This window comes from Octodon degus, unplaced genomic scaffold (assembly GCF_000260255.1).
Source record: "Octodon degus isolate 3935 unplaced genomic scaffold, OctDeg1.0 scaffold00055, whole genome shotgun sequence".
Classification (NCBI taxonomy): domain Eukaryota; kingdom Metazoa; phylum Chordata; class Mammalia; order Rodentia; family Octodontidae; genus Octodon; species Octodon degus.
The window spans coordinates 6536198-6549500 of NW_004524631.1; the positions used below are offsets into that span (position 1 = coordinate 6536198).

The 13303-nt window shown below is 43.0% G+C and overlaps 1 protein-coding gene across 1 annotated transcript in view; it reads right to left on the bottom strand.

Moving 5' to 3' along the window:
* Positions 1 to 104: 104 nt before the first annotated feature.
* Positions 105 to 13303, bottom strand: part of Samd7 (sterile alpha motif domain containing 7) — a gene marked incomplete at its 5' end in the record, with an annotated part of 27726 nt that continues 14527 nt past the window's right edge. The window contains 3 exons of the mRNA XM_023717861.1: positions 105 to 257; positions 3878 to 3988; positions 12710 to 12831. Coding sequence (XP_023573629.1) covers positions 105 to 257; positions 3878 to 3988; positions 12710 to 12831 — 386 coding nt within the window. The remainder of the gene's footprint in view (positions 258 to 3877; positions 3989 to 12709; positions 12832 to 13303) is intronic.

The window sequence follows — 13303 nt, forward strand, 5'->3', positions numbered from 1 at the left end:
TTTTTTTTTTTTTTTTTTTTTTTTTGAGAACTGATGAAGACCATTCTTGGTTCTTGAAAGTCTTCAATTTTTTATACAATTTGGCTCAATTTGTTTAAGAATTACTAATCCTGGGAACAGGGAATGCTCAATGTATCACTCCAGGAATTAAAATCCAAAAGAGGGGATATATCTGCTGGTTGATCCAATGCTTGTCTTGTATGGGTAGAAAATGAAAGAGTTTTCTTGTAGAAGATACTTCCCATGTGCTGAGATACCTTTGAAGACAAAATAAACACAGTAATTAAGTCCGTGAATTCTTTCAATAACCCAGTTCAGTCTCAGTTTATAGGAATGCTGGGGTAATTGCCAGCCTGGAACAGAGAGTTGTAGTGGTCATGATTCTGATATGTGGTGGGCTTTTCTTTCTCTCAGAATCAGGTGGTATTTAGAGATTTTAATCCAGGTATCAGGGTGGCTCTGGCTTCTGATCCCCTTCCTGGGTTTGTTGTGGCTCATCTGGACTGCAATTTCATTTTGCCTGACCCTCTTGCAGTCCTACAAGAGATCCCACAGACATCCCCCCACATCTCCACCATCACCCAATCACTCCTTCCCCTGACTGAGGCTAGAATTCTTTGGCACCCATTGGGTCACCAGGAGACATAAACCAGATGGTTTTGGGATCCTACACAGGGCTTTGGTTGTCTCTGCTACAACCTGACCCTAGATGGAACCCAAGCCTCGCTGTCACAGCTCAAATTGCAGGTTGTTTCCATTCTGATAATACATATGAATTCCCAAATCACAATAGATTTTTTCCTTTCCCACCCTTTTTCTTATATACCCTGTTCTAATCCACTTTCAGAGTTTCCGTTCTAGGAATGGGCTTCCTTCATGGAACTGCTTGGTACCATAGAAGTTTCCCTTCAGTCTCTGTTTTAGAGGTTGAGACATTGTCATCTTAACCAGCAATGAACTCTTGACTGTTCCAGTCCTGGAATTCAGAAATGCTACTCAGAAGCTTCCAGTTCTGCTGCTTCAATTCCCAATCCCAAGGACCCTGTGACAACCCTGTTTCATTGGTATCTGCCATTAATTGGGCTTTCTCCCAGCTTCTGTAGGAGGCTTGTTCCGTCATGCTGGGAGCTGGTGCTTGGGGTACAGTAGCTCAGCAGGGCTTTGGGGTGGTCTGTGTTATCAGATGGTAGTCCAAAAATGAGTAGTAAACCAAAGCCAAAGAAAACTTGATTTGAGAAGAAATCCCATGAAATGTCATTGTAAGTATGCCAAGATATATAGTATCCTCACTAATGAAAAATGAATAACTTAAGAAACATTTTACCACTGTTGGGGCATATCAGGGCCACCAGCTACCTACCTTAGATGAAGCCTTTGAAAAACTAAGAAATGAAGACTCAGGCAGACAGAAGGTGGCTATGATAGAGTTGGTGGAAAGTTTACAGTTCAAGAGCTCAGACTCTAAAGGGACCTGGGGCCAAATGAAGGTGTTTATACAGTGGGAAGGTAAGCAAGTTCATAAGTGAGTGTTGATAAGGAACAAAAGACCCTTCATCTGGTGGACATCCAGGAAGCAATGGCCACAACTCATGTGACAGAGATATTGGCAGGCACCCAATTCCACACAACAGGCTGGTGACTCAGGTGGCCCAGGCCAAGGAACAACATCACACCTCTCGTGAATCAGCGGGGCTGGGCAGAGGTAATAGAAACGCCCACTGTCATCAGTAGCAGGATAAATAGGAAGCGCCTAATTGCTGTATTTGTTAGTGCTGGAAATGCTGTGTGACTCCTGATCACAAACGAGTTGCAACCTTAGGTGCAGTTGTAAGTGTTTCAACTGCTGTGTGACCTAGCAGGGAAGCACAGTGTTGGCCACGAGGCTTGCACTCGGCAGCCGAACCTGACAAAGGCCGTATCTGATTGAAAGGAGCGTAGTCAGGGGGGCAGATGCTCATCACAGAGAAAGCAGAATCAGAGAAGAGGGTTTGTGACACAGCCTGTGTTGTGAGATGAACGTATAAATAAAGTCACTGGTGAGAGGAGAACTGAGATGAAGGAGAACAAGTCAGGAGGTGGAACACAAAGCAGGCCAGAATGAAAGAATTTTGAGCTTACTCTGTAAATAGTGAAAGGCTGCTTCTGGCTGGGTGTTACGTGGACTGAACTGTGTAAACTGGAGGTGTAACTGCTGGGTTAGGAGAGGCATGGGGAGCCGGGTGATGGAGGCCATGCCTATAGTCCCAGCTACTCAGGAGGCTGAAGGGGGAGGATCCCTGAGTCCGAGTTCAAGACCACTCCAGCAAGATCCTGTCTCAACACAAAATGAGGGTGTCAGGTATGCTGGGACATTGTAAAGATAAAGACAAAAACCAGCGTGCGTGAAAGGTGCAAGGTAGATTTGAATCACTGTGAAAATGTGAGTTTTAATAAATTGCACAATGGTAGAGGGGCTCGTTTTGTGGCTTAATAAACAAAAAGTTCAAGCAGAGTTAACTCAGCAGAAGAATGGCATGTCTGAAATCCCCCTCAAATTAGACTCTTGCATTTATTCTGTGTACTCATTAGGTTGTTCTTTCAAAGAGAAAGAGCTGATTTTTTGAAACAAAAAAAAAAGATTTTTACCAACGTTAATTTCTTAATTTTAAAAACATTTATTTATTTATTTGGTGCAATGCCTCTCTATGCAGCTCAGACTGTAGTGATCCTCCTGTCTCAGCCTCCCTAGCACTGGAATTACAGGTGTGTAGCACCAGGCCTGGTTTGGGTGGCTGGCATGGCACATGGCACCGGGGATTGAACTTTAGTCTTATAGTTGCCTGATAGGCGCTTAGGCCACTGAGCTATCTCCTCAGCCCTAGTTTCTTAATTTTGAGGGATGTGCCATGTTATATGGAATGGTCACTTTGTGAAAGTTGGATGAACTCTCTGGATTATTGGATTATCTTTGAAACTTTACTGTCACTACAACTATTCCAAAATAAAAAGTAAAAAAAAAAAAAAAAAAAAAAAAAAAAGGAAATGTTAAAGCATTTATACTAGAAAGGGAATTTGTGAAATTTTTAGACAAATAAAAAATGGTTTTTGAAGTAAAATCTGAAATGTCAGTTCCTGGCATAAACATTTACTGTAACTAAGTACAGTTCCATATAAATTCTGGAACAAAGTACTTTCTGTTTTTTTGATTTTACTTTTAAGAAGGTTGTTTTTTCCAAAAATATTTATTGTCCGTTATGGCTCTTCCAAGTTTGAAGGATCCATCATCCTACAAAACATAAAAATCCCTTCCCTCAAAAAGCTTACATTCTAATGCCATAACGGGAAATCAACAGCAAGCGATGAGCCCAGCATATAAGCAGACCGCATTTGTGGCTGAAGATGCTAAGTGGTCTCGGGCGACGGAGAGCAGGAAGGGAGATATCAGGAGGACGGAGGGGCTCGGCAGCATGCAATTTTAAGTAGACTGCTCCGAGTAAACCTCGGTTGGGAAGTACAGTGGAGCGAAGATGAGGATGAGGTGCGAAGAAGGAGGCTGTGGGAGGAACATCCCGGAAAGGGCCCGCCATCGGGAAGGGCTTCACGTGGAGCACGCCCCCAGCACACCGCGCACCAGGGGCCAAAGAGCAAGAGCAGAGACTGGAAGGACACGGAGTGGACAGTGAGGCCCGGTGTGTTGAGGTGGTCACGCATGGGAAGGACAGCAGATGAAACAGGACGTGGGCTTTCACTCTGAAAGAAACGGAGAACTGCGGCGTTTTGAGCACAAGAGTGACCCAATTTGTCGTGTGTATTAAAAGACCACTATTTACTCTTTTGTGAATAGACATACTTGCCCAGACATTGACCGTAAGTGCATAATTATGCGAAATCACCATACCTGCGACTGAATTTTTAATGCTGGCCCCAGCTTCAATCCCATGGTGCCACGAAGGTGCTCCTCTGTGAGTAACGGCAGAGTTTCTCCATCAATTGCATGATCTTTAAATACCTTGTAAAAAAAACCAAAAGATGTTGGCTTTGCCCAACTGTCCCTTTAAAAAAGTTCTTGTTTTATTTACAGACATTTTAGTTTATGTAGAAATGTTCAGACATGGAGGATGACACTGAAAAACTTCCTTTTTTTGTGGTGATAGGAAATGAACGCAAGGTCTGCTGAATGCTAGGTAAATTCTCTACCATTGAGCTAAACCCTCAGCCCAAAGCTTAGTCTTAGTTACACTCTTTTCTGTACTCAAGTGGTATATTATACGTGCTCCTTAATAACACTTAGAGTAGATTGTTCTCTGCTTATATAACTCTGTTCTAACCTGGAATAGGTATTATTTTACGGCAGGGTCCATGTCTTATTTCCCAATGTATCCCTATGCAGTGTCATGTATTTATAATAAGAAGATGTGCAATAACCATTGTTGGATTGATTTATCATTGAGAGAATACTCTGAGTAAAGAAAGGTGGATAAAAGCTTTATGCTGTACTTGATGGGAGATGCTGGTCAGAGAACAGAAGAACAGAAGCCTGGTAGAAATGCTGTTGGCAAAGGCCTGGCTCAGAATGTTCTTCCTGGGAAGAAGGACCACACTGGCTGTTGGACTCCAGACAGTATGTGTTGTACTTTGGCAGAAAGTTTGTCTGAATTTTGCTCATATCTGAGACTGAGATTAAGAGCAGCAAACCAATTAATCTTGCAGAAGAAATTTCAAAGCAGTCTAATGTTGAGGCTGCAGAATGGCTACTGATGTGACTTTTTTAAAAAATCCAGATCTATTTTGAGAATCAAGAACAAAAAGCCCAGCAAAATGATTTAAAACCTTTTGAGTTTGGCCAGAAAGAAGAGGCTCCAGTAAAGCTGTGTCCTGCGAAGATAGAACAGGGGCAAAATTGGTAGCTGAAAAGATTCAAGAAAAAGCCAAGGGTTTCAGAAGAGGATGACAATACAAAGATGACCTGAGGACATCCCAAGAACCGGCAGGACTCCAGCCTTTGCAGCCTCAGAATTACTAACGTGAAAGACTTTGCTTTGAGAAGAGAGCCCCAGAGCACCACGTTCCAGAATGGTGGCAGCCTAGGAAAGTTGTTCTTCAGGACTTGGTTCTTGGGCACTCGACCTCTACAGCCAGGAGAGAAGGAAGCCTGGCTTGTGCACATGCTGGCAGCAGACCTTGGTATCATCCATGAAGCTCTGATTTTAGGTGCATGCATAATGTAAGAGTTGGGACATCAGGGAAGCTCCAACCAGATTTCAGCAGAAGGCATGGTAGGCTAGGCACCAAGCCCCTGAGAGGGCAGTATGTGAATTTCTGTGTGTGAAGCCAAAGGTACAGTGGCGACTAACAGAACTTTGAAGAATACAGGAATGTAGATTGTCTGAGGAAAACTGCCAGGAGGGAGCAGAGGGAGGGAGAGAGAGAGAGAGAGAGAGAGAGAGAGAGAGAGAGAGAGAGAGAGCGCTACAACCACTGGCAGTGCCACAAGGGCAGAGCCACTGGAGCCCTTTGGAGTTCACAACTTGGCACAGATATTGGAGGATGTTTTAACACTTGTTCTGGATTTTGGTCTTTGTTTTTTCCCATTCTTTGCTAACCCCCTGTTTGTAACTTTTGGAATGGAAATGGCTATCTTGTGCCATTGAATGTTGGAAGTATTTCACTTTCTTTTCACTTTTAAAGGGGCTTGCAGCTAACAGTGTGCCCTAAAACTCAGAGGAGACTTTGGATTTGGACTTTTCAGCAATGTTGAAACTATGAGGACTTTGACAGTTCTTAGCAATAACTAAATATCTTTTGCATAAAAGGATGGATAAGAGTCTTTGGGGACGTCAGGGTGGAATCTTATGGTTTCTATCAAGATATGTCCCAAAAGCCTCGTGCCATCATACATAGGGGATTTTTTGGAGGTAGCTGGCTCTAGGGTGTGTGATGCTGGGATCAAAGATGTCATGCTGGAATTGATTCATGGTGCAATGCTAGGATTAAGGGTGTGAGTGCTACTGGCTTATAGCCTAGATAAAATATAAGGAACAGAAACAGGGCTGCTACTGTTGCTTGCTACTTGCCTTTTGCTGCCTCCTGCCTGTTCTACCATCCCCCTCTGCCATGCCACCCTGCATTAGAACCAGCTAAATATGGACTGAACCCTCTACAAATTGTGAGCCAAAGTAAACCTTTCTTTTTTTAACTTTACGTATTGGATATTTTGTCTCAACAACCCAAAAAGTAATGAAGACACCAGTGCTATCTCTTGACTTTGTAGATGCGGTCAATGTCTTCTGTGCATTGACTAGAGAGATATGTATATGGTAAGGGGAGGAGAGGCAAGTGAGAGTGGTACCCTGGACATTTCCAGCAGTCTGTTCTGATTCATTATGGATGTTTCCTTGCCTTCCTTTCTTCCAAAGCCTGGGAAGTCTGCTGGTGGACAAAAGTTCCAGGGAGGGTAAAGAGACTGATATGAAAGAACTGGACAGATTGGTAAGAGCAGAATGTCCTGATAGCCATCGTCAAGTTGCCTGGCAGTCTCTGTAGGTTGCCTCACACACTCCTGTGTTTAAGCCTTCTCCACCCTCCAGGGTGCTTCCTCCTTTTCAGTGGACCACATAGCTTCATAAGTTAAAAAGAAAAGAAAGAAACTAGTAGATAAGAACTCCTAAATATGAACAGTAAACTTAAAAACTATCACCTTTTCCCCCACTATCCTGATTAATGAAAGAGGGGTCCCTCTGGGATTCAAAGACAATCTCTCTTTCCCTGTTTACATAGGTCTTGACCCTCCGGTGAGTTGACCCAATGCAACACATTTTGGAGCCTCACTCAATAGAAAAAAATCTCCTCTTTTGTTTCCTGTCTACTCTCTTCTGCTGGCCTTTCCCTGTCAGCATGTGACTAATTTTCCATTATTAAATGAATAACACCACCACCAACAACACATTCCATCTCTAGATTCTGCTTGCTTATGTCTGTAATCCTCCCCATGACCACATTTTTGGGTTTTTTTTATTTTAAAGAGAATAGAAAAACAATAGATAAAACAGAAACAATGCATAATTTAAAAATATAAGATGATAGGTATTCAACAGTGGTTGTTATATTGCACATGGCTGTCAATCACATTTTTTAAAAAAAATTCTTATGTACTTATTTATTTATTTGGTACAGGGTCTCACACCATAGCTCGGACTCATAGTGACCTTCCTGTCTCAGCCTTCCCAGTGCTGGGATTAGAGGCTGCCGAGCTAACTCCCCAGACCACTGTCAATCATATTTTAAAAAAGGCGCTAGATGCTGTCCTGCTTATGTTCTTACTTCCTGGTCATTGTTCAACTTCAGGACTCTGATGTGTGACCGCTTGGCTCCTTCGGTTAATGAAGGCCTCCCTGGTACCTCAGCTGCACTGTCCTAAACACTGGACATTTCCCACTTGTCAAATTCTTGGCTGTGTTTCATGCTGTTGACAGCTCCTTCCTGAATATGACAACCTCTACAGGCTGAAGGCTGCCTAATACGCATATCTTCCCCTTAGAAATGAAATCACGCCAATTCTGGTCCTCAGGCAGCGTGCTTATCTGCCTGCTCCACCGCTCTTATCTCGGCTGAAGTCCTGGTGTGGTTCATCTCAGGACTTGCCCTCTGGTCTTGTTTCATTTGGTTCACTTTCACAAAAGCAACCTGAGAGATATTTCTAAAGTCAAAAGCAAATCAAGCACCCTTAAAACCTTCACTGCTTCTAGAATAAACCCATGATCCTATCCTGGGTCTTCAAGGCTCCTTGTGATCTGGCCCTTTCTATCTCTAGCCATGCTAAGTGCTCTGTGGCTTCTAGCCCTAACTTCAGAGTCCCTCCGTAACACCTATCCTGCTTCTGCATCCTGCCTTCCCTTCCATCTCATTTTGGAGGCCCCGTCGCGAGAGACCATGACTTCATCCTGTGTGTTGCCACTACACCATGAATCCCTCACCTAGGGCACACTCCCAGTGATGTGGCCTCACAAGCAGGCTCCCCCTTCTGGGCTCCAGGCTCCAGGAGAAGAGCCACATGTATCACATGTGTACTACATGGCCCCTGCCCAGCAGGGATGTACCTCAGAACCAGCCAAAAAATAGATTTTTTTGAAATCTCCTGTACTAGCACTTGTGTTCTAGTAGAGTTGAGTCATTCACAAATTGTATTTATTAGGTAATTGTTTCTTTTCCTATTTTAGTAAGCTAATCATAGACTGGCTAATGCAATTTAATTGAGGCAAGAGTAAAAAAAAAAATAGCTGGCTATGGGTATAGCCTCGTCTTGGTGAAATGTATGATTTCTCTTAGAAGTGTCTCTTTAGAGTATTGAAAACAACTCAAAGGTCTCTTTTGGGAGCTCCTAGGGCTCAGATATCTTTGGCTGCAAACCACACGGCTCTATACCCTCAGTGCGGAGTGGTTGTGGTGGAGTGACAGATCTGTGGCTCTACTTATGTGTTCTGAACACTATTTTTTAGGCAGTATGTGGCTCAGTTCACTCAGTTACAAATAGGGTCAATAACCTTTTTTTGCAGAATTCTGGTACAAATTACATTTCAATAATAATCTAAATGGTAAGGACAAACCAAACAGTACTGTGTTTTTAAATTAAGGAATTTATTACAATAACAGATTTATTGGCATTAATTCCCCTTAAGTAGTGCCTCTCACTGCGAACACACTTATCCCATCATTCTTGTTGCTTTTGAAGCAGTTCTGGAAATCCTTTATCATGTCTTTGCAAGGTGTGATAAAAAATATGATGGATACTGCTACGGCACACCGCCCAAAGGCAAGGCAGGCTCACGGAAACAGTACAGTGTGTTCTCGTTCACTTTATTCATCAGATCTGGCACCACGCAATTTATGGCCCTTCATCAAATCAAAATGTCACGCAAGGTAAACATTTGAATCAATTCAAGATACCAAGGCAGCTGTAACAGTGTGATTCAAGACATTGTTGAAGCAGTGTCTTCCAGAATGGCTTCTTCAGGAAGTGGCAAGAATGATGGGTGTGTTCAGAGTGAGGGGGAGTAGTTGGAGGGGGCTTAAAGATAATCCGGCTTGTACTGTAATACATTAATGTTCACCAATTTTTTCAACCATACCTTCAGTGTCTGTCACATAGTCCATGCCCCACCAGGGTGTTGATCATATTAGCTTTTATAAGTGAGCGACCCCATGGGGAAACTGTTGAGTTACCCAAGACACACAGTAAGACAACTTATAAAATGAGCTATTTTTCATGATTCTGATCCAATTACTGTGCAGAAAAAGAAGTGCTGATGCAAGTGGCTGGTGTATTGGGGATGGAAATCTTGGCTTGTGTATCTTTTCTTTGCAGAGAATCCAGTGAGCAATGAAGGGACGTGTGTAAGAATCCCAAGAGGGAGAAACTTGTGGGTAAATTTCCAGGAGGTGGGCATTCAAGGCTGACTGTGTGCAGGCCTGAACCCCAACTGTGGTGAGTGGATGATGTGGTGAGTGGATGATGTAAATTTCCAGGAGGTGGGCATCCAGGACTGACTGTGTGCAGGCCTGAACCCCTTCTGTGGTGAGTGGATGGGATGGGGGTAGGGGGCTGGGCAAGAGCACAGAGCACATTCTGGTCACTGAGATGCACCTGCTTCATCTTCCTCAGATCACTTTGGGACACATGCTTGATATAAATGTGCACATATTTTGGTAAGTTCAGTTATTTTTGGAGATAGAACATTTTATGTGCTAAATTCTCTGAACTAAACAGGAGTAAAGGAAGGCATTTCAGGGCCTCCTGTATGTCCCTAAATAGCTGAGCCACCAGCCTTCTCGCTATGTCTCTAAGAGAGTTCACTTGTGGTGTGGGAGCTTGGGGTTAGCTGTGGTCTTTCTTGAAAACTTTTTTTCTTTGAATTTCTTGTTTTACCTGCAAGAAGATCGTGCCTGCAACTCACTGAGCAGCACCTAAGGCAGTAGGGAAGGCAGAGGACAGAAGCAAGGGCAGTGTCATTCCCACAAGTCCCAGGGGCGTGGCCCAACTTTGTAAAGACGGTGGTTGTGTGCAGGAGCTGATGGGACATTTTTGGCCAGGGTCTCATGAGAGTTGTGTGCCTACAGCGCAGCTTGAGGGCTCTTGCACCCAGGTGCAGCCACCCTGAGAAGCATGGAGCACAGCAGCTGAGCCTCCCAGCAGCTTGGAGAGAGAAGACTTTAAAATGTGTTCCTCCTTTAACACATGTTCAAGAGACACGTAGTAATAACTGTTGTCAATTCTACAGGGTACTGACATCTTGAGGGTGAGAGACAGCGAGTCAGCAAAGTTCGGGGGTCGCGTGTTTATGAGACTTCTGTATGTCATTTACAAAAGGACATTTGGGATTCTGTGCTGTTAATCCTCATTGTCCAGTTGACTGGATTAAGAAACTCCTGGAGAGGTGATTAGATTCCGAGGGCACTGATCCCAACATAACTGAACGGGCTATGAGTAGGTGAGGCCTTAGAGAGGAAGTGGGTCCTCAGGGCGTGGCTTTGGGGCTGTCTCTGGTCCCTGGCCCCTTGCTGTGGCTCTTTCCGACACACTCTGCTTCCTGCCACCGAGAACTGCACAGCTTTCTTTTGCTGTGCCCCTCTGCCATGTCTCTACCTGCAGCCACTGGTCCACTGAATCCTCTGGAAAGGAGAGCCAAGTCACACTTCTTGTCCTTTAAGCTGCAGGGTCAGGTATTTTGTCCCAGCCGTGGGAAAGCTGACTAATAAAGATTCTAAAATGTAGAATAGACCTAACATGATTACAAGAGTGTTTGTTGTAAACTGTACTTTCACCACGATGGGTCACTGATTAATAATAATCAATGTAGCAATCAATTTAGCCCATCAAAGCCATAAGTCACGTGCTTATGACACAAAGGGTTGCTTGTTTTTAGAATTTAATAACTATCATACCTGTGGTTGACGTAACACTTGGAAAGTGGTACAGGTGCATTTAAAAGACCTATGCCTGACTAAATCAATAGTAAAATAACAAGGCTACACCCATGAGCAGGAGGGCATAAGCAAAACAGTTTTTATCAGGTTATGCAAATGAGATCAATATTTAGTACTTAGAAGGTACAGAGTTCTCTCCACATTTTTTAAAAAAAAATTCCTAACCCTAACCCTAACCCTAACCCTAACCCTAACCCTAACCTTAACCCTCTCTTCATATTTTTAAGACAACATTTCACTATGCAGTTCAGGTTAGCCTTGAACTTACTATGCGGCCCAGGCTGGCCTCAAACTTATGGTGTTGACCGGCCTGCCTCCTAAGTGCTGGGATTACAGATGTGCACCACTACCCCAGAAACCAGGCTGCCTTTAATGATAATAGCCCTTTAAAACATACTATTATTATTATCCTCATTTTGCAGTTGAGGCACAGCAAAAAGAGAAGCAACTTCTTTCAGGTCACATATCTGGAAAATGCAAAACCCATGAACTGAATTTGTATTTTCTGGCATCAGAAGGCAAGCTCTTAGTCATTACTTTGTATGGCTTTTGTACTTTCTTTCTGCCTTTCTTTCTTTCTTCTTTCTTTCTTAGTGTCTATTGCTTTTTTGTATGTCCCATAAACAAAATTCAAAAAAAAGAGAGGACAGAAAACAAAAAGAAAAAAAATGATGGTGCTGTATTATGTTGTAGGAAAACATTTCACAAAACCGAGATCTAGAAAATATCAACTCTAGTACCAGCTAATATTAATACAGTTAAAGTCATCACAGTGGTGCACAACTGACTTGCAGCATTTGGGACGCTAAGCCAGGAGGGTCCCAGGGAGTCCAGGGCCAACCCGGAATACAGACCCTGCCACAAAACACAAGGAAAATACAACTAAGTAATAAGGTCTTTTCTTGTTCTGTTTTCCTTTAAAACAGAACACTTTTGTTGCTTAAAATTGTTATTAAATCACTCAGAAAACAACCTATGTAAAAATGTAGCAGTGACAAGAACTTCAAAAACTAGAACCTATATTTTTGTCACTAACTTTTCCAGACAACTCAGATTGATTTGCTTTCCATCTGTCTTAACAGGTTTCTTAAAAATAATTTTCAGATATATTTATATACCAGATTGAATGATGTGTATGTGCCTTTTGATATATTATTCTAGCTCAAATATAGAATTTAAAACTAGTTAAGGAGCCGGGGATGTCACTCAGTGGTAGAGCACTTGCCTCGCATGTGTAAGGCCCTGGGTTCAGTCTCTAGCACAGCAAAAAATAAAGTAAAATGATATGAAATAAAGTAATAATAAATAATTTCCTACTTTTCAATCCCCCCATCTTCTTTAGAAGGAAGTATAATATTTCTGTTACTTAGGGTGAATACCCTAAAGCTTTTGGTACCAAAGTATGTGTGCTGGATATGTTTGTTACGTGTATGATTAGGTAATCAAGCATTTTGCATCCATTTATCTTTATGACATCTGAACCTCTAATTTGGGGCAATTCCCATTTTTTCAGGAGTCTTGATGGGGCAGAAACCAAAGCTTGACAGTGACTTTCTCTGGCTCCCTTGGTGTCAGGCAGGTGGCTCACGCCCACCAACCAGAGGCTCCTGTCTCAAGGGAGATAATGACGTGAAAGGGGGGATTAGTAGGAATCCCCTCTGGAATAAAGTACAAGTCTGAAGAAACTCATTATGCAGGAAATATATTTTGAACTTTTCTAATTCGATGAAAATATTTAAATTGAGCTCACCTGTGCATAGTCAGAGCAGCCTGGAAGGCTTCTGATGAAGTCATGCACGTCATCCACGGTCCACTTCTGAAGATCTTCGTCCAAAGGAAGACTTTCCCCAGGTGGAGCCAGGGCATGTGTTCCTTTAAAACATAAAGGCAATTATGCCAGGGCATAAAATTTCCAGAGAAAAGGAGTACTTAGAGCCCAGGTTTACGTACGGTTATGTAAGGTTCCTGGAGTTCTGCCATCACAGAATTCTTGCATGCGTGAGAATTTATAACATTCTGGGAAGATACTTGGAGTCATTGGGAGAACTTTTCTAAAAGTTTTGCTGTACATGGTGGTGCATGCCTGTGATCCCATCACCCAGGAGGCTGAGACAGGAGGACCACTGAGTTTGAGGCCAGTGTAGGCTACATAGTGAATTCAAGGCTTGGCTGAGCTGCAGAGCAAGATCTTGTCTCAAACAAAACAAAATTTATCCACTGCTTTTCTTTCTTTCTAAAATCTTTTATTTATTTGGTACAGGGTCTCGCTACACAGCTAGGACTCACAGTGATCCTCCTGTCTTAGCTTCCCCAGCACTGGCTTGGTTTCAGTAGCCAGCACAGT